Source organism: Lissotriton vulgaris, chromosome 12 (genome assembly GCF_964263255.1).
Source record: "Lissotriton vulgaris chromosome 12, aLisVul1.2, whole genome shotgun sequence".
NCBI classification, from domain to species: domain Eukaryota; kingdom Metazoa; phylum Chordata; class Amphibia; order Caudata; family Salamandridae; genus Lissotriton; species Lissotriton vulgaris.
The window spans coordinates 348,268,227-348,289,887 of NC_141700.1; the positions used below are offsets into that span (position 1 = coordinate 348,268,227).

A 21,661-nucleotide genomic window follows, 5' to 3' on the forward strand; every position below is an offset into this window, starting at 1 on the left:
CGAAGAAAGGCCCTAAATCGACTGCGTTATGAATAAAATCGATGACCTTTTGGTTGAAGTAGAGGTGAAACTAAATCCCCATATCACACCTGCTCCTATTGTTTCACCAAGGGTATCTCACAGCCCTTCACAAAGGAAAAGAAACATGAAAAAGGTTCTGCATATGTTTTTAAAGACTAGAAACTCTGCCACCGCAGCTTATAAACTGTTTTGAACCTATGCACTGTTGAACGCAATAATGGAAAAAATGTTCTTAACCGGATTAAGCCAGAGGTTCTATGTTACAACAGGTTCCCCGCTTTATATGCCCTAGGTGATGGTAATCTGGTTGAGGAGGAGAGGGCAACCAGTTGACCAGCATCTCCGGCTTTGTGTGTCTCAAGATGTTGATAAACTTGTGGAGGTGATTCTGGGCTTTAGGGAGGAGGTTAGGGTGTTGAAGTCAGGCATAAAGGCTCTGGAGGAGAAGGTCGATAAGGTATTGCTGTCTAAGAGATCCAGCCAGACTTTGTAGACCAAAGGAAATTCTTTGATGGCCGTAGCCCAAGAACCCATCTCGCCCTTACAGTACATGGCTCTCATTCTTGCACCCGGTTTCCCCATTATCCCCAGACGTTTTGTTGAGACACCACATGCGCAAATGTACTTGCAGGGAAGAGGGGAGTGTGAGCTAGTCGAATTTGAGTAGATATGGCCCCACTCAGTACAAGGGACCTTGCCATATATAGTAGTGCTCAATCTGGGGTACTCAATGACCCTGGAATGTCATCCTCTCTCTTTCGCCATCCCTACGGGCTGGGGTGGGACATGCCCAATGGAAGTCACCCACCTATCTTGCATCCCTGATCCAGGGCCAGATCCTTCTAACCCAAGAACCTAAAGTCACTCAAGGGTATAAAGGACAGGATACCCTAATTAATAAAGTCAACCAATGGTTTCGGAATGTGAAAAAATGCCACTCGATTATCAGGAGTGTCATTTTGTGAGGTGAGAGAATTGTGTCCCCTGGTGAGTTGTGCGGTTTGGTGAGAGTGACTCTGAAGGGCCAAGCTCTGGTGAATGGGCTTTTGCCCATGGATGACCATAGAATTTGCATTGCTAATACCCAAATACAGATCAAATATAGAGATGAATTAGCAACACAGTATTCCCAAGATTAGCAACTCCGAGCCTGTATCAGTCCAGTGGGTTTGCTGGAACTGATTGACTGGGCACATTGGGCAAGCTTGGGCCAGCAGAACATTTTTGCACGACTGGGACATGAAGGTATGAAGTCTATCCGCATGAAGAGAGTGAGTCCCCTGGCTGTTGCTGGCCCCCCTAAGGCACCCAGAGTAGGTGCTTTGAGCACCCTTGGGCTGAGAAGGGGGGTTAGCCCTGAAACAAACAATGACAGGCTTAATAATAAGTGTATTTAGGAACTTGGGTCACCAGTTCCCCGAGGGTAGCTTGGCTCAAGCAGGTAGGCACCCGAAAGCTTAGGTGTAAAGTGACCATACAGCACACACATCCACTGAGACAGGAAACACACACAATGACTGACACCACACCAGTTAGGTTGATTAAAAATCAATAAGCTTTTATCTAGAATCAGAATCAGGGTAATCAATTTTCAATGTACCAACTTGTCATCAAAGCATTTCATCAGGGGAGTTAAGGAAGCAGGTCAAGAATCGATGTGACATATCACATTAACCATTTCATTAAAGGAATAGCATTTCATTACTTAGCAATAAACATTTTATTGCTGCAGGAATCAGCATGTCATTAAATGAGAGTAAAACATTTCGTTAATCAGAGGTAAACCTTTCAGTAATCACTTTGCGTAGAAATAAACACCTCCTTATGCCAGGGTAAACATCTCCTCAATCAGGAATAAACATTTCATGGCTCAACTGGAGGCTTTCAGGAAACACTGCATTAGGCAAGAGTATAAAACATTCCATTAAAGATCAGGCAAAGTCCCCATTTTATTAGGCCAGAATAACCATTGCATTTAACTGGGAATGGGCGTTTCAGTACTTAAGACACGTCAGTAGGCCCAGTAGCCTGGTTTCCTTGTCAACACAAGCGGTAAAGAACTATGCCCCAGCCAGGGGTTAACTCTACTAATTGGGCAGTCACTAAGCTCTTACTGGGGGCTCTCGCCCAGTCTCAGAAGCCCTGCAGGCACAACGGGGGCCATCGGGGCCGAACAACAGTCTGGCCCCAGGGGAGGGGCGAGCCCGGCCTGATCCGGCCTTCCGCCCTCCTCCCCGGGGGTTACCTGGGTCTTCGGGCCACGACGGCCCCTTTCGGCGGCTAATGGTGGCTGGTATGGCCACCGGAGGACTTGTGCTTTTCCTGAGCCCTCCACTGGTCTTTGGGGCCTTGTGGTGCTATGGCGCCCCTTTCGGGCTTGCTCCGGCATGTGGGGGGGTACTCGCGCACTTCAGGTGTCCCACCCGAGCTCCGGTCCCGGGCATATATAGGCTTCCCGGACCCAGGACCAATCGGCAGGCTTTCCTAGGGGGGCGCGGCCGCGGCCGCCAATGGCAGCGCGGCCTGCGGGGGCATTCCCGCCTTCCTTCAGTCGACGTCAGCAAGGGCGGAGGTGCGGCCAATGACGAGGCCGGGTGCCCCCATCACGTGGGGAGGGATGGCAGTAGCTTCGGGGCCTAGCGCGGCCTACGCTCAGTTCGCGGCGGCCTACCTCAGGCTCCGGGGGCCGCCGCGGGGATTCTACACTTCTGGGCCGGGCGCAGCCCTCAGCAACACGGCGGCGGCCCTCTCCTGGCACCGGGGGCCACCAAGGGGGCAGTGGTGATGTGGTGAGGACAGCGCAGTTGAGGGGCAGAGCTTCAGAAACGCTCACAGCGCTCGGCCTGCACAGCGCATCGTTGGTCAGAGGAGCGCTTGAGGGCACAACAGGTCGCCGATTACAGCGCTTCTCAGGACACAGCAGGTGAGCGCTTGAGGAGCCCGGTAGGCAGTTCAGACAGTCTAAACAGGGCAGTACCCACAACAGTGGCAGGACAGCGTGGGGGCCCAGGTCAAGACAAAGGAGGACAGAAGGGACACAGCCCAATACCTGGTTGATCCCCAGTAGTCCTGTGGCAGTTAGGTTTCTTCTTGGCGCTTGATGGTTCCTGCGCCCTTGGTAGATAACAGATTCTTGGTTCCTTGGAAGGGGGGAGGTGAGTTGAAGGTTGCTGTCAGGATTCCTCAGCAGGTCACTGCAGGTGGTCCCTGGGTTCCCCTCCCGCCGGGCCAGATCAGTGGGCTAGTTCAGTGTTCCTCACTCAGCTTGGTGGGCAGCGCCTAAACCCTGTCACTCCCAGTGGAATAGGTTCCTGACTAGGCCCTACCACCTAAGTCTCCTGCGTAGGTTCCCATAGGTCAGTGATGCCCTAACTGACTAAAAACTTTCCCTCCTTTCTTTATATATGCCCAGATCAGGTGACCACACTCTAAGGCGGCAAAAGCAGACCCCGCCCCTATTCTAGAAGGTTCCAGGAGCTTCCCTACTTTAACTATGGGCAGGCAAGGCAGGCTGGTATTACAACAATGTTTAAGGGTTTCAGCCAGCTCCTGGCAACTAGGGTGCTACTAAAAAGACCACTCCGCAGTAGCAGGGGCCTGTGGCAGCCCTGTTGGAAGTAGAGAACACCTGCACATTTGCATTGGTTGGCAATGGGAAGGAGCTCAAAGACCTAAGGCCAACAAAAAAAGGTGGGAAAAATGAGGCAAGGGCGAAAAAAGTAGGGAAATACCACCCTAGGGCTGATAGGTCTAATAGTGCATGATTGAAGGGGTTGCTGTGTCAAGTGCCCAGGAAGTACCCACAGACTGCGTGAGTAATTGTTTAAAATTATGTTCTGGAGTATGTTTATTTTGTTGGAGTTTTATATATTGTGAACAAGACCCTTACAAGTGAATGGGCGCTTTACACGTAGGAACTAGGAACAATGTGATATAAACTGTGATAATGTACAGACATGGTATTAATCACAAGAACAATATAACAATATTCACAAATATAAATATGAGTAGCAGGGATTGGTCGCTCATGTGAAAAGGGAGGTAAAAACCATATTTTGAGGGGAATTTGTTGCAAAGTAGAGTTGTAACTTCTTTCCTGAAGATGGAGGTGGATGGGTTGCATCTCATCTCAGGGGGAAGAGGGTTGTTAGAGTTCCACATTTGGGCAATTCTGGAGAAGGACCAGATGAAGGTTTTCTTTTCTTGATTTTTTGTGGTATGAGTAGTAAGGAGCTTGTGTCGAGGTGTTGAAGAGGGTCTGTTTCCACCCAATAATGTACATTTCTGGGTCAGCTAGGAGGGAGTATTGTGGTGCAGCGCTTTATGTATCACACAAGCAATTTGAGGTGGATCCTGGGCTCATAGGTAGCCATTTCAGGGATTGCAGGTCAGGAGTGATGTGATCATGTTTTCTTTGCGCCAGTGATGAGACTAACAGCTGCATTTAGGGTAGCCATTAAGGGTGTAAACGTAATTTTCCGAATGCCCACAAGGGTGGCTCTACCGTAGTCTAATCTCAACAGCAGAAGAGCTTGAATCACTGTTAGGAGGTCTGCCAAGGGGATGAAAGCTTTAAGTTTACTTACGATGTTTAATTGATGGTTAACTCCTCTGGTGGTAGAACTAATGTGTTGTTGCATGGGGAGGGTTTTGTACAAGGTTATACCTAGGGATTTAGCAGAATCAATTATATGTGAGGTACAATTCAAGGCAGTAAGATGAGGGAGCTATTCTTTGATAATGGGGGCAATGGTGGTGGGTGAGATCAGAAGGAATTCTGTTTTGAGGGCATTGCGTTTGAGGTGGTTATGGGCCAGCCAATGTTGTGTTTGTGTCAGGGTGTTGTTGAAGTTAATGATGTACTCAGGAGAGGAGATTTTCAGATAAAGTTGGCTATCGTCTGTGTACATGTGATAGGAAATGTGTGCGAGTTTGAGGATTTCACAGTAGGTGCTCCATATAAAAGTTAAAAAGTGTCAGGGAGAGAGCAGAGGCTTGGGGTACACTCAATGACACTGGTGACTGACCAGAGAGAGCATAGTTCATTAGGATCTGCTGAGATCTGTTGTGGAGAAAAGTCAAGAACCATTTTGGCAAAATGCCAGATAGACCCATTCTGTGTTTTGGAAGGCTCAAAAGGTTGTCATGATTGACAGTGTTGAATGCCACTGACAGGTCCAGAAGGATAAGTAAGCAAGATTCATTCTGGTTGAGTGAGCGAAGGGCATCATCGACAATGTGGGCCAAGGCTGTGTCGGTGCTATGACTCAGTCGAAAGTCAGATTAAGATTGGTTGAGTAGTTGGAAATGCTCCAATGCGATCACGAAGCTATCAGTGTACACATTTTTCTAAATGTTTGGCTAAGGTGGGGATGTTTGAGATTTCACGGTAATTATTGTGATCAGACTGATTGGAGTTGTATGTTTTTTAGGATTGGAGTAATCTGCCCATCTTTTGAGGCAATCAGGTAAGATACCTTGAGTAAATGAGGCATTGATTATCAGGGTCAATAATGGGAGTAGGAAGTGGATGTACTGACTGAGGAATTTGGAAGGGAAGGGGTCTATGAAGTGGTTGGAGTATGTAAGAGTGGTCAAAATGTTTAGGGTGTCATTTTCTTCAAAGTTTTTGAAGCTAGGCCAGTATGGCAGGATTCTCTGGCAGTCTTCCTGATCATGAAGGGTTGGATGTAGAAGGGGTATGGGTGAAAGGAGTTGCATAGTATTCTGGATATCGTTGGAGATTAGCATGGTTTTCTCAGCAAAGAAAATGTCAGAGGTCTCGCAATCTGGTGGTGTTTTGTTGCCTGAGGAAAGGGGTTGTTCTTGTGGATTGTCTGGTTTTTGTTAATTTGTAACAGTGTTTTGGTTTATTAGTTGCTGTGTCTAGTTGATGTTGGAAGTAGTTTGCTTTAGAGTCCCTGATGTCCCAATTGTAAACGCTCCATTTTTGTCACAGGAGTTTCCGATTGGACAAGGAGGGGCTATGTCTCCAGGCTCTTCCTTCAAGTCTGAGGTGACAGCGTTCCTCTTTAAGGTCACAATTAAACGAGGGCTGGTTGGTTTAGTTGGGATTCCTTTTAGTTGCTTAGGTGTAAGTGTGTCCATGCTTTGGACATGGAATTTATATAGTGCTCAGTGAGGTCATGAGCATTATCCACAGAGGTGGACAGGAGCAGGATGTTGTTACTAAGAGCTGAAATAGTGAGTGGGTTAATGTTGCAGGCATCTCAGACCAGGCATGGCTTTTATAGGTTGACCCCTAGAGATGGTTGCCCTTACTGAGATAAGGAAGGTGATTCAGTGGTGGTCAGTCCATTTTCAAAGAAGGATAGATTCAATATGTATTAAATTATCTTTTGCAATGATTTCATCAAGTGAGGCCCATTTGCTATAGGTTGGGATATTGCATGCTTGGATAAGGTCAAGCTCCTGGAGGAAGGATTTGAAACTATCCATGAGGTGGTCATTAGAATTTTCCCAATGAATGTTAAAGTCGCCAAGAAAAGTCTGGTTGTTGTGCTCATCGCTGTTGGGGGAGATAATCGCCATGATCTGTCTGATGAACGTGTGGGTATCTTCTAGCGGGTGCTAAAAAGTGTGAAGAGAACATCTTGAGTTGTCATTGGTGGTGATGCTAATCATTCGGTTTTTCAGGAAGTCAGTAAGAAAGCGTGTGACAATTTGAGAGAAAGTGTGGACCTGTACATACAGGCTACGCCGCCCTCAGTATGGCCTAAATAGTTTAGTCTGATGATGCCATGCCTTGGGGGGACTAATATGTCAAGGATTGAGGTAGAAAATTTGTTTAACCAAGTTTCAGTGAGCACAAGGATATCCAGGTCAAGGTTAAGAATGAAATTGGCTATGTCCGCCAAGTAATTCACAGTTGACTAACATGTATTTTAGGGATGTTTTGATTGTGGTCATGGCAGTATGTGAGATGGGAACTTGTTTGAAATTCATACTATGTTTAAACCCAGTGTTGTGGTTGGATGTGCTGAGAGGGTGGGTGATGATATCTTGATTTTTGTGTAGGGTATAGCAAGGTATGTCGAAGCAAGGTTATAGGTGTCAAGAAGGGAAATTATATCCTGGTACCATAACTGTCTGATTAGGCTCTTGGGTCTGGAGGAGTAGGGCGAGATGAAGGTGGAGAGATAATTAGGAATTAGATAGTTGTTTATCTGGGGGTGAGTCATGTGTGAAGACCAGTTATGTTCAAGAAGGGAGGTGATATTAACTAGTTTGAGGATGGCAGCCTTGATCAAATGTAGTTCAGAAATTGTAGTGTTAAGTATAAAGTCAGTGAAGCGACTTCTGAGAGGATCAGGGGGGGTGGCGATGTGGTGCAGCGAGCTAGCCAAATCAGTGCAGTTTGTGGAGCCAGAGTTGGTAGAGTTCACCATAAGGGACTCAGTAAAGGTTGGTTGAGAGGAGGCAATTGGTGTATTAATCTTATTGAAGGAAATGTATGTGTCTGTAACTATAGAAGAGTGTGAGATGGGGATGTCGGAGTGGTGTTGGTGGGAGTGTGTGCTTACATTGACTCCAGGGTAGGGCAGGTGATGGACTGCAATAGTGCCGAAAAAAGGGAAAGTGATCGCTAATTGGAATGGGTGGAGGAAGAGGTAAGGGGTGGGAGAAACAGGGTTGTTGGAAGGGGAGGAGACAAAGGCGAAGTGCAAGGGATTAGGAGGGGAGGAGGTCATGTCTAATTTGTCCTTGAGGTAGGGGAAGAGACCAATGAAAAGTTCAAGATTGTGATCTGAGGATTGAATGAGCATGGTGCCGTTATTGTAGGTGGAGATGGTGGCCTCTGTATTGTATATTGTGGAGGGCGCAATAGTAAGTTTGTGCCAGTGGGTAATTTATTTGTTGATGGTGGTGTTGAGTGAGGAAGATAGAACATTCCTCCATTTAGCACGTTGATTTGCTCATTTAGTAGGGAACTCTTCTTGTGACAGGATAGGGGTCAGTAATGAGAGCTTCCTTGTTAAGGTTGAGTTTTTTGTGTTTGAGAGTTCTCATGAAATTTTTTGATAGGTTGGGAGGGTAGTGCAAGGGATAATGTGTTCATCTTTCTGCTAAGGGTGATATCCATTCTAGATCATGTGAGAGTTGGGTTAAAAAGCTACAGCCTCCTAAGAAATGGAGCCCCCTGGAGCAGGAGTGAACACAAATGCCTAACAAGGTAGGGCAGATTATTTCCAGTATCCAAATTATCAGGGCATACTATAAGGCATTAAGGTCACTTTCATATCTAGAACCAATAGGTGTCACATAGCATAAGACCAGTATCTAGTTTAGGTGCATTGGTCAGGGAGCAGAGTGGGCGGAATATACAGTATGTCATACATGATATGTAGTGTGAAAATTGAGCACGTAGCAGGTGAGTCAGCTCAACATGGCACGTCATGGCAAATACTGGGGGTGAGCGTCGTCGAGTCATGGGCGTCAAGCAGAATGAGGTCAAACAAGAGGCATGGGTTAGGGGAGTTGAGTCGACGCAGTATAAAATGTATGGTATACTAGGGGTGAGAGTCATACAGGTATGGGAGTTAAGCAGAAGCCGGTTACACAAAGGGCATGGGTTAGGGGAGTTGAGCGGACGGAGTGACCTAAGCTGAAGGATATGGATTGGAGGCAGTATGTTGATAGCTATGATATTTGCATGTTCCAGTAATTAGGAATGGGTATAGTACATTTTGTATTAACGCAACTAAGTCATCCAAGGGTAGACCCTCAGGGGGTTTAGTGATTTGGGTTCGGATGGAATTGCACTCCCTCAAAAAAGGGTTTTGCCAATCAAATCCCAGGATGTGTTGGCAATCAGGGTAGATTGTTATGCTGGTGATTTCCTGATGTTTCTCAATGTGTACAACCAGGTGGAAGGGTGGAATGAAGAACCTCGAGCTATACGTAAACTTAAGGATTTTGTCTCAGGGTACAATAGCACAGGGAAATTGATAGTAGCTGGTGATTTTACCTCTACCTTTGAACCATTCATGGGCACCCATTTGAATGTTTTAGCTGATCAGGATGCAAAAATGCAGAATCTCTTCCCTTGATTTTACCATAGCAAAATGGTTCCTGAGGGCAGGACAGCTATATGCTGTGCCCCTAAAATTTGATATCAGAGCAGCAAATGGGAGAACCTTGTCTGATGTTGAGGGGAAATCACGTTTAAAATGCATGGCCACTCCAGTCAGATTAACTATATTCTGATTAGTTTGAAGTTGAGGCCATTTGTGTATGATAAGAAAATTATGAATAGGGCTGACAGCAATCATATTATTCTTATTTTATTTATTTTATAGCATTTGTAAGGCGCACAGCTACCCACAAAGGGTTTCCCGGCGCCGAAAAAGCGGGTCACGAGCACAGCTAGAGAGAGAGAAAATCCAAGGGTACTTATTTGTCAAACAACCAGGTCTTTACACTTTTTCTAAAGTTCTTGTAGTTTTCCTCTTTGCGTATTTGGATGGGCAATGTGTTCCACAGGGTTGGACCCAGATATGAAAACGATCTCCCGCCCATTCTAGCCCGTTTGTACCTGGGAACCGCAAAGGTCGCTGATGTAGCTGAACGAAGATTGCGATTGGGAAAGTGGGGCTTGGCAAGATCTTGGAGATTCTTGGGAGCGGTCCCAGCTTTAATTTTAAACAGATAGCTCAGGGTTTTGAAACGAATCCGGTTTTCAACCCTGAGCCAGTGTAGATCCCTAAGATGTTTCGTGATCCTGGCGTGTCTGGGTATTCTACAAAGCAGTCTGGCCGCGGCGTTTTGTACCAGTTGTAAGCGTCTTACTACTGCTTTGTTTGCACCCAGGTACAGGATGTTACCGTAGTCAAGCCGAGAAGTTACTAAGGCATTGACTACGGTCTTCTGGGTGGTAAGTGGCAACATCCAAACAATTTTACGAAGCCATCTGAGGATAGTGAAACATGTGCCCGCCACTTTGTTGGCTTGCTGTGTCATGGAGAGATTGTCATCTATGATGACCCCAAGATTTCTGACTTGAGTGGCTGGGGGCGGTAGCTTGCCTAGTGATGTTGGCCAGTGGGGATCACTCCAAAGATCCTTATTATTCCCTAAAAGGAGGACCTCTGTTTTGTCCCCATTTAATTTAAGTTGATTAGCCGACATCCAGCAAAATATCTCATGAAGGCCTATTCTGAGTGCGGAAGGAGCAGACGTATCAGATTTAGAGAGAGAGAACAAAATCTGAGAATCGTCAGCATATGTCATTAAAGTAAGACCAAAGTTCTCAGCAAGATTGGCTAGAGGACGAAGATACAAATTAAACAACAGGGGACTCAGGATAGATCCCTGTGGTACACCATGGGGAGAGTACAAGACATCCGAGCAGGCCTCAGCAGAGGTGATCTGGAAGGTGCGTAGGGATAAGTATGATTTAATCCATTCTAACGCCCTGCCCTCGACACCACACTCCTCCAGCCTGACAAGCAGTCTGGAATGAGAGATGGTGTCGAAGGCCGCACTAAGATCTAACAGGACCAGTGCCACCGTTTGTCCATCATCTCTGAGCTCTCTGATCTTTTCCGTAATCCCAAGCAGGGCTGTCTCGGTAGAGTATCCACTCCTAAAGCCGGACTGGGACGGGTGAAGTAATTCATTGTTCTCCACATATGAGGAAAGTGCCTCATGAATATGCCTTTCCAACATTTTGGGAAAAGCGGGGAGTAACGATATTGGCCGATAATTGGCCAATATCGTAGGATCGGCAGCCGGCTTTTTTAACAAAGGGCTGACTATGGCGTGTTTCCATAAAGCAGGGACTGAGGCCTGTTCCATGGAGGCATTAAGTATGTCTGTGATAGGCGTCAGGGTGGAGTCCTCCAGTTGGCTCATGATACTGATGGGAATGGGGTCGCGAGGGGAACCCGATTTAATAGATTTTAAAAGTTTCCTCAGTTGATCTGGTGTAATGGGAGGCCAGGCATCGAGATGGCAGTTTCCTTTAGAGGTTAGGGGAGTGTCATCTTGGTTATGGGAGTTAGTGCTGTTTTTGTTAATATTGGAGACAATCTTCTCAATTTTTTCAGTGAAAAAGGACGCCAGATCCTGACACTGCTGTGTGTTGAGTGGGGCCGCCTCCGCTCTAGAATTTTCTCCAGCCAATGCTTCACAGTGTTGAAAAGCGTCTGGACTTTGTTTACAGCTGTATTTATGGTGGTAGTCACATAGCTTGCCTTGGCTTTCATACATGCCGAATGATAGCTGTTTCTGGCCTTTCGGTAGATCTCTTTTTGTTGCAGTTCGTATTTCTTGCGCCACTGCCTCTCTAGGTTCTTACAAGAAGATTTTTCTTTCTTGAGGGCCTCTGTAAACCAAGGGGCCGGGGGACGATGTACTTTCCCTTTACAGCAGGATAATGGCAGACTGGCGTTCACTGCGTCGTTTAGCCATGTCTGTATAGCATCAGATATATTTTCCATATCACCATCAAGGCATGGATGATCTTTATTCAATGCACTATTGAGGTTATCTAGATTTAAGTTTTTCCAATTTCTCCTAAAAGAGTCCGAATGTGTAACGGATGGGCGTTTGATGGGTTTAAGAGAAATAGAGAAGAGTATGAGAAAATGGTCTGACCAGCAAATGGGAATGGTGTTCATCCATGATAATTCTTTCATGTTTGAGATGATAGGATCGAGCAGATGTCCCGCTTTATGGGTAGGGCCCTTATTACGTAATGTCATGTCTAAAGCCATGAGGTCATCTATAAGATTTTTACATATCATGTTGTTGTCGTCGTCCAGATGGAGATTCAAGTCCCCGAGTACTGTAAAATTTTGAGCTTTTAAATGGTGAGGTAAAATAAGGTTTCCCAAGTTTTCTGACCAAGTAGGGTTATTAACTGGTGGTCGATAAATAAGTAGGCCAGAGAAGGTGAAATTAGGGCTGAGGGTGATTTTAAAAGATGCCGCTTCACAATTAGGAATGTCTGCAGGTTCGAAATAGCATACAAAATCCCTTTTGTAGATAATAGCGATGGCCCCTCCTATTTGGCCAATACGATCCCTCCTTACAATAGCATAGCTCGGGGGGAGTGCCGTGGCCACATCCGGGCCTGCACTATCATGAAGCCAGGTTTCTGTAAGAAATATTGCACTAGGCTTCTCTTCCAATAGGAGGTGGAAAATATCTAGTTTATGTTGGGGTAATGAACGGAAATTTACCAGGTAAAATGTAAAAATACTAGAACACTCTTCCTGCCGTGGGATTTTATGGGAGGGGTCGTGAGGAGTATCTGGGTACGGCTGGTGATTTGACAGAGTGATAGAGCACTCAGGGCACGTTTGTGTACCAGCACAAGATGGGTTCAGTGTTATACATTTGTCATGTCTAGCGGGGCGAAGCGCTCTAAGAGACTCCCCAGATAGCGTCATACCTGCGTAATGGGAGAGGCAGAGTATTGTGCCCTATGTCCCGGCCTGGCCCGGACGGGCACAGACGGGCTGACTCTGGCTGGACTCCGGCGAAGACGAGGCGCGACCGCTAAATCGCGTCCGCTATCGCGGAGAACAACTGTTTCCTTTTATGGCGGAGGCTAGCGCTCTCTCACCGCGCTGTCCCACACTAAGATGGCCGCCACAGGAATCCCTGATGCTCGGTGCCTTGCCCTAACTCGGCAGGTATCGAGCGAGTGAGAAATCAATGAAGAGTGTGGGTCAGCGTCAGTATAGCCTGTCGCTGCTGGGCTCCCTAGTAAATAACCCCCAGTTCCAAGGTAACACAAGTTGGGGACGTAGCTCCTACCAATAATGGGAAAGCCATTAGGTGGGGATGGGTCGAGAAGCATGCAGAGGCCCTGGGGAGGGTGGCCAGTACAGTCAAGGAACAGTTGGAGAGTTTAGACAGTCTATGCCTAAACACAAGAGGTTGGGTCCTGGAAAATAATCATGTAGACCTCTTTGACACGATTAGAGATCTTTTAGTCCAGGATAAGAAGTGTGCCACTGAGAAACAGAGAGAATCCCTGTGGTAAATCAAAGCCTGCAGGGAGGGTAAAAAGTCGCTTTTTTCTGCAGTTTAATCTAAGAACAGGCCACAATTAGTGCTCCACAGGGCTGAATATGGAAGACAATTGGCAAAGGCCATAAGGGAATGGGGGAATCGTTATGGGCTGTCCGAAGCAATGAGCAGTAGAGATAACAAAAGGTTCTGGAATACCCTGGCACTTAGAGAAAATCACTTTAGGATGGAAGTGGAATAATTTGTACAGCTCTAGGACTGGGTATCCAACTTCACTAGTTTGTTCACGTGTAATAAAGACTTACAGTGGGACGATGTAGATTGTTCATTGGTGGACGACCTAAAGGGCCACCGCCCATTGATATTTGAGATCATGGAATCTGTGGAGGCAGCACCATGCCCCGATTAGATCCTATACAAGCTTAACCTGGCCCACCTGGAAGTTCCGGGCCTCTACGATAATCTCCTTTCAAACACAATTTTAAAGGGCATGACGATCCCTGCATCCTGGCTCTCTGCAGAGATTATCCCAATCTATAAAAATGGTTTACATAATGTGCCATGTATTTACTGTGCGATCAGTTTAATAGATGCCTTGCAGAAGATCTTCTGCAACCAACTGCTAGCAGACCTTATGGGCTTGATTAGGGAGAATTGTCAGGTGGGGTTCAGATGTGGTATCAGTACAGTGGACCAGGTACTTCAATTTAATTGCATTGTCTGGATAGCCATAGCAATCAATAAGGGACGCCATTTTGTTGCCTTTGTTAATCTATGTGCAGCCTTTGATTTAGTCATAGGAGCTATCCTCTGGACAAGCCTGGACAAGAAGGGTATGCTGTCTAACTTATTGGCTATTCTTATCCAATTGCTAGAGGATAATACTGCAAGGGTCAGGTGGGGTGACCAGGGGCCACTAACAAATCCCATAAGGATTTTGCGAGTGGTGAGACAGAGATGAGTCCTGGCCCCACCATGTTCTCATTATATATTAATGATGTAGTGGCCCGGCTGGATAAGTAAAGATGTGATTCCTATAAAAAGTGGCAGGCATGATGGTACCACCCTATTGTTTGCAACAATACCCTGCTGCTGAATAACTTCAACACATTTTGTCAGGAGCGTGGGCTTGAACTTAACAGTACCAAGATTAAGTGTATGATTTGTAATTCTGCAAAAGGTAGATCAATTGGAAGTAACACACCAGTAGTGACCCTATAGAGCAGGTCTCTAGTTTTGACTATTTGGGACTAAGACTAACTCTTAGAATGGATAGTTCTTTGCAAGTCCAAAAATCACATGTGTCCCTACTACACTACACATCAAGTACACATCAAGTAGGGCCAACTTCAGAGCTGTTGGCGCCCGGTACGACAATCATTTTTGGCGCCTCGCCAGCATCTCTCCATAGGCCCTCTCTCATTTATATTTCATTTGTTTTAAAGCACTGGTAAAGGCTGGCCTTATTAATAAGAAGGTATATTTAACCACACAAACCCTTTTGAGCAACATTAGGAATAGATAATGAAAGACTGGGGGAAAAACAGCGAACGTCCTAAACTATTTTATTCAGTTTCCATACAGCTCTTTGATGACAGTTTGTAACAGTCACTGTTCTATATTAGGGTTGTTATTAATGAACTGCAATAACAAAAGGATCACTGTGACAAAAGCAGTAATCCACACAGCTATCCACATGAAATATAGATCTATGATCTGCACAGTACGTGTTCTTTGCAGCAGGCATATTATCCCTCTGTGCTACTTTATGGTGAGTCAAAACTGGCACTAGACAAAACTCTGATCTCTCTCTCTCTCTAGCAGGACCATTAATCACATGATTTAGCTTGACATTTCTTAATGCAGCCTGAAAACTGATTACACAAGGAACTCCATTACAGGTGTTTTTCAATTGGAAGTTATTGCTAAAAACAGCGCCCCCTCCCTGAGGACAGCACCCCCCCCCCCTCCCCCCAGGTCATCACCCACTGCGAGCGCACCAGTCACACTGCCCTAAAGCGGGCCCTGGCAGTAAGTCTCCTAAAGATGTTTAAGGAAACGTATTCAAAGAGAGCTGCCTCGCCTATTAAAGTTTATAATGTGAAGGCATTGGGAGCTATTCTGTATGATTATAAGATTTGGGGACACGTGAACTACAGTGTACTTACCCTTGTGGAAAATAGATTTATCAGATCGCTGTTTGTCTTCCTAAGAGCTCACCTATAATTCCCTGCAGACTCCTAATCCTGAGGCGGATAGCCGGGAGCTGTACTTCCTGATCGCTTTTTAAAATTTTAATCATTTGAGTGTTGCTGAATACCTGTGTTTTTAAAACTATTATCCGACCTTCAGACCCACTGCACAGGTCCTGGGAGCCTGCTGATCACGAGCAGCGCCTCCCTCACTCAGACAAAACGCCCTCTGGCCGCCGCCATTGACGGCGTGCAGCGAGGCCACGCCCCCTCTCTGGCCACGCCCCCCCCGCCGAGCTTAAAAGCGCTGAATGCGAGCGCATTTCGATAGACTCCTACTCCTGAGGCGGATAGCTGGGAGCTGTACTTCCTGATCGCTTTTTAAAATTTTAATCATTTGAGTGTTGCTGAATACCTGTGTTTTTAAAACTATTATCCGACCTTCAGACCCACTGCACAGGTCCTGGGAGCCTGCTGATCACGAGCAGCGCCTCCCTCACTCAGACAAAACGCCCTCTGGCCGCCGCCATTGACGGCGTGCAGCGAGGCCACGCCCCCTCTCTGGCCACGCCCCCCCGCCAAGCTTAAAAGCGCTGAATGCGAGCGCATTTCGATAGACTCCTACTCCTGAGGCGGATAGCCGGGAGCTGTACTTCCTGATCGCTTTTTAACATTTTAATCATTTGAGTGTTGCTGAATACCTGTGTTTTTAAAACTATTATCCGACCTTCAGACCCACTGCACAGGTCCTGGTAGCCTGCTGATCACGAGCAGCGCCTCCCTAACTCAGACAAAACGCCCTCTGGCCGCCGCCATTGACGGCGTGCAGCGAGGCCATGCCCCCTCTCTGGCCACGCCCCCCGCCTCCCCACACTATAAAATGTGCCACTGGAGGAAGCGCAGCGGACGAGCGCAGCGGGAGCGCCTAAGGCAAGCCCGTCTGCGCCCGTCCGCGACCGGATCGCGACCAGCGCCAGCCATGCTGCCTGTGTCCATTCACACAAACAAAGGTTAGTCTGGTCCAGTGCGGAGCTCCGGTCACTGAATGTTGCCACTACCTGTCAGTCGCCTGAGCTCAATCTGACGACTCTGGATCTCCCTCCCAATTGCCCACTCTGCCAAAAGTCTCTAGGCATCGTCTCTTCTCAAACAACCTCACCTCTCAAAATAGCTAGTAAACCATCTCGTAACACCTCCTCCACCCAACTTAGGATCAGTCTACTTAACTGCAGATCCCTCCCCAAGCATGCTGATGATTTATGCTTGCTAATAACGGACTCAAAATGGGATGCCTTGTGCCTCACAGAGACATGGCTCAATGAAGACAACATGGCATCCATTTCGCTAGCAATCCCGCCAGGCTTTAAAAGGAGTTTTTCTAATAGAAAGGAAGGCCGAAGAGGTGGTGGAGTGGCTTTCATCTACAACGAGAAATACACATTGTTGTCCTCCACTCCCACCACATTCCCAAGCATTGAGGGGTTACACTTCTGCCTCCAAATTACCCCCCAACTGTCTCTTACAGGCCTAGTAATTTACAGACCCCCGGACTGCCCGACATCAGCCTTGTGCGAGCTCATGGACTTTATAGTCCTAAACTCTCTAGACCACTCCTACTATATCGTAGCCGGCGATTTTAATCTTCACGCCGACAGTCCTGACTGTCCACAGGCCACTCATCTTATCTCTACCCTGCAATCGTCCAATCTAACTCAAGCTATTGCAGGCCCCACGCATCGGGCAGGGCATATGCTGGATCTTTTCTTTTCCAACATACTGAACACAACAGCCAACTCTCCGCTACCACTGCTCTGGACGGACCACTACTTAATCACCATGGCCATCTCAATCCCCTCCCAATCTCAGATCACAGGGAAACGATCCTATGTGCGGAGAAAATGGGACAATCTAACAGCAGACATACTGTGTCCAGCACTTCGTGCAAACCCCCTACCCCTTACCTCGGATGTAAACTCCGATGCTGCATCTCTGAACTTGTGGATAGGCAAAGTAGTGGACTCTATAGCGCCGGCCAGTATTGCTACGTCACGCAGAGAATCTCCCTCTGCTCCGTGGTTCTCCCCTGAACTCATGGCTGAAAAAAGTAAGTGCAAAAAACTGGAGCGCCTCTGGCGAGCAAATTATTGCGATTCAGCCAAAACCAGCTATAAAAAAGCCCTTCATGCTCTACATTTATCCATCAAAAAAGCCAAAAAAATCTTATTTGAGACCTCCATTCAGCAGGCGGAACAATCGAGCAAAGAAGTTTTTAAGATTGTTCAATCTTTCTTTAAGCCCAGAGCTATCGAGACGGATATCATCCCATCGGTAAGACTCTGTGAATCCATATCAGACTTTTTTGACACCAAAATATTAAAAGTGTATGATACTTTTACGGACCCCGAGCCGACATTAATGGATGAGTTGGGAGTTTCTGAGTTTCCCACTACCCCCTTAAATCAACTTCAGCCTATTACCCTCTCCGAGGCAGTGAAAGAAATACAAAAATGTAAATCTGGAGCTCCTGATGATCCTTGTCCACCTAAACTGTGGAAATTAATGTTTGAAGCAATCGCAGTTCCCCTCTTACACATATGGAACACGTCCATTGCAACGGGCACGTTTCCGGACTGTTGGAAACAGGCCACACTTCTCCCGCTGAAAAAAAAACCCCAAGGCGCACCGGATGATCTGAGCAATCTCCGACCCATCTCTCTCCTTGCAGCCCCCGGCAAAATGCTTGAAAAACTGATCCAACGGCAGCTAACATTTTTTATTGAAGAAAGCGGTGCCCTACATGAAACTCAGTCTGGCTTTAGGGCCGGCATCAGCACCGAGACGGCCCTCATTGAGGTCGCCGAGTCAATTAGGTGGTCCTTAGATTCAGGGGCATCAGCTATGCTGGTGCTCCTGGATCTATCAGCTGCTTTGATACTGTAGATCATAGCAGACTGTTGACCCGGCTTAAGGACATTGGCCTTGGAGACAAAGCACTTAACTGGCTACTCTCCTACCTCACTAATCGCTCCCAGAAAGTGGCCCTGGGCCCCTTCTCTTCTGGACCTAAAAACCTCTGGTGTGGCGTCCCACAGGGGTCGGCACTCAGCCCTCTGCTGTTCAATGTCTATTTGGCCCCGCTTTTCACATTGATTGCCAAATGGAGGATCAAGGCAATATCTTATGCGGACGACACTCAACTAGTCTTCCCATATACAGACACGTCTGAGGCAGCCTTCAGCAAAATCAAGGGCTGTCTTCGAGACGTGGCCAAATGGATGAACACTAATAAGCTCAAAATGAATGCGAGCAAAACGGAGGTGCTATTCTTCGGAAATCTCAAACATCCCCCTCCGGACCTATGGTGGCCAACGGAAATGGGCCCTGCCCCATCTAGGAGTAAGATGGGATGAGAACCTGTCTTTCTTGCCACATATACAACAGCTCACCGCTGGCTGCCTGCATAAACTCAGAAACTTGCGGAAATTTCTGCCTCTGCTACCAGTCGAGTGTCGAAAAACGGTTGTTCACGCAACAATCACATCTCGACTTGATTATTCTAATGGCCTCTATCTGGGTCTGCCCAAATATGCGGTGCAACGCTTACAGATCGTGCAGAATGCGGCTGCGAGATTGATAAAAACGTGTCCCTTTCAGGCAGCACATCTCTCTGCATCTGCACGAGCTGCATTGGCTGCCAGTGGCAAGCAGAATTAAGTTCAAAGTGCTTACCCTGGCTTTCAGAGCGCTAAAATGCACGTGTCCCAATTATTTAAAACTCCGACTCCCCCGCTACCACCAAAAACGAGAGCTGCGCTCAAACTCCCTGCTCAAGCTAACTGTACCGCGCGTGAGGAAAGCTAGACTTGGAGGCAGGTCCTTCTCGGCCGGCACGGCAAAACTTTGGAATACTCTGCCCCCTGCCATCCAATCCGCCACGACGGAAGCCAGCTTTAGGAAGCTCCTAAAAACTTGGCTTTTTATGCAATAATCCTGTTCCTCCTCCTGACTACTCACTCTTTGCTGTAGGACTCGCTAGCGCCGGGACACCTCCCCAGAGGTAGCTGTTCGCGCTCAACAAGTATCTGTATTATTATTATTATTATTGATATGGTAATAAAGAAAATCTAATTGAAAGCAGAATATAGACTTTTGCTCTCTTGACATGGGTTACGGACTTACCCTGCTCTTGGTGCCTATGGTGAAGTGCTATGTGATGTGGGTCCTGTGCTCTCAATGCCACTGGAAACCAGCTAGCATGGTTGATGAGGGGTGGCACCCCAAAACTGGCCCTATGATGCTTGTTTATGGTCCAGGGAGGACCTGGCAGTTCAGGCTGGACTGTTCAAATGGGGAGCAGGGTCAAGATAAGGATGGACTTTGGTCCAGATCTTTGTACTAGGGTGAATGTTTGACATTTCTCAACATTCTGTCCATCAATTGTTCTTTTTGCAATTGTCAGCCCAAGTGGACGGGTATGCCAGGACATAGGTCTCAGGCTGTCCATGCCACTGGAGCCAAGCTAGCCTGGCTGATAAAACCGGTCCCAGGATGCTTGTTTCCGGTCCAGGGAGGATTTGGCCTGGCAGTTTAGGCTGGACTGTTCCCAAGGGGAGCAGGGTCAAGACTGATTTGCATATGGCTGGGTTCAAACTATAATGCATGGGGAGCAAGAAAAACTATGGATTTAGGCCCAGATCTCTGTACTGGGGTGAATGTTTAACAATGTTCAACATTCTGTACATCAATTGTTCTTTTTGCAAATGGTCTGTTAAACATGGGCCATTTGTGGTCCATAAGTAAAACATGCAGCCCACTGTACCTTACTTAGGTCCTCTTGTTTAGTCGGAGTATATGTTTGTGACTATCTGGCCACTCCTCCACGTCTTAGTAGATGCTTGCAACATGTATGGTTTTTATGTATGTATGACCATGCTGGTGTTACCCTGTCTTCTGTGTCTTTCTTCACCAATTTCATACAGTTTCTTAGTCCAAAAGAATTAGGAGTCTGATTGACTGTGTTGTATATGATCAATTAGCTCTCATTGTATATGTTCTATTCTTGTTGTCTGATTTGTAAAGCTCTTATGTAAAATCAACTGTTGATTTTATAGTTTTTATGTATTTTTAGAATCCTTGTGATTGATAAAGCTTTTATGAGGCGCATTGCTGTACAATAGCCACCATTTTCTTATGACAGATCTTTCTCAATGACCCATTGTCAAATTAGTTCTCTTTATTTTTCTACTGGTACAAATGTATACATAGCTTAGCTCATGAATATTAAAGTTTTACTCTAGATCTCATATCTCCTTGTCCTTTTATTTGTAGGTGACTTACAGAGCACAAAAAGGAATGACTGGGAATGCAGTGCTTAAGATGATATTCGTTTGGGTGGCAGCTTTTCTCCTGTATGGACCAGCAATCATCAGCTGGGAATACATTGCTAGAAAAAGCATTTTGCCGGAAGGAGAATGCTACGTGGAATTCTACTACAACTGGTATTTCCTCATGATAGCATCAACCATTGAGTTCTTCACTCCTTTCATCAGTGTTACGTACTTTAACTTAAGCATTTACATCAACATAAAGAAGCGCACCATGATGCGGAATGAAGATCCATCCCCGGGCCAGGAGGACTGTGAAATGAGCTTCCGGGGAAAGAAAAAAGAGCACCTTATATTTTTTGTGAAGCCTGTTCAAAGAAACCAGGTAGATCAGAAAAAACGAGCAAGTAGTCTATCACCCGCTCGACCATCAGAAGCAGGGCCAAGCGCGAACAAACTTGACAGCCATTCACTGGACTTCAATATAAATCATGATTTGCCACCCCTGCATGTAGACGGCCAGCTGAAGCAACAGCAAGCCTGCTTGTACAAGACAGTGGAGAATGTGTGCAGCAGCACAAGGGTGGATATGGCAAGCACCATCGCCAACCGGTTCAGGCTCTCCAGAGACAAGAGGGTGGCGAAGTCATTGGCCATTATTGTTTGTGTGTTTGCCCTGTGCTGGGCACCCTATACGCTCCTAATGATCATCAGGGCAGCCTGTCATGGACGGTGTGTCCAGCACTATCTCTACGAGATCTCCTTCTGGCTACTGTGGTTGAATTCAGCAATAAATCCAATTCTCTACCCTCTGTGCCACATGAGTTTCAGGAAAGCTTTCATGAAGCTGCTTTGTCCAGGAAAGGTGAAAATCCACCCCAATCTTTTCACATGACAGTAGGGAGGATTTAGATGGAAAGAGCTAGAGGTCGAAAAAGGACCATCAATGTTGACTGTTTACCAAGCTGATTTGACTTACTTGCTTGTTTTGAAGCAGCAGTGCAATTCCTGCTTTGGCCCTTGAAAAATGCAGGATTAATTAACTCTTTGACTCATGGGTCTTTTCAGTGTTATTTTACCTAAGGTAATTGACATAAAGTCTTCTTTTTTAAATAAGGACTA

At 46.5% G+C, this 21,661-nt stretch overlaps 1 protein-coding gene across 1 annotated transcript in view; it reads left to right on the forward strand.

The window, feature by feature from the left end:
* The window catches only part of LOC147674046 (histamine H3 receptor-like), a 97,260-nt gene extending 75,826 nt beyond the window's left edge, over positions 1-21,434 (forward strand). Inside the window, exon 3 of the mRNA XM_086946452.1 lies at positions 20,544-21,434. Within this exon, the coding sequence (XP_086802578.1) occupies positions 20,544-21,434 (891 nt within the window). The remainder of the gene's footprint in view (positions 1-20,543) is intronic.
* The last annotated feature ends 227 nt before the right edge of the window (positions 21,435-21,661 follow it).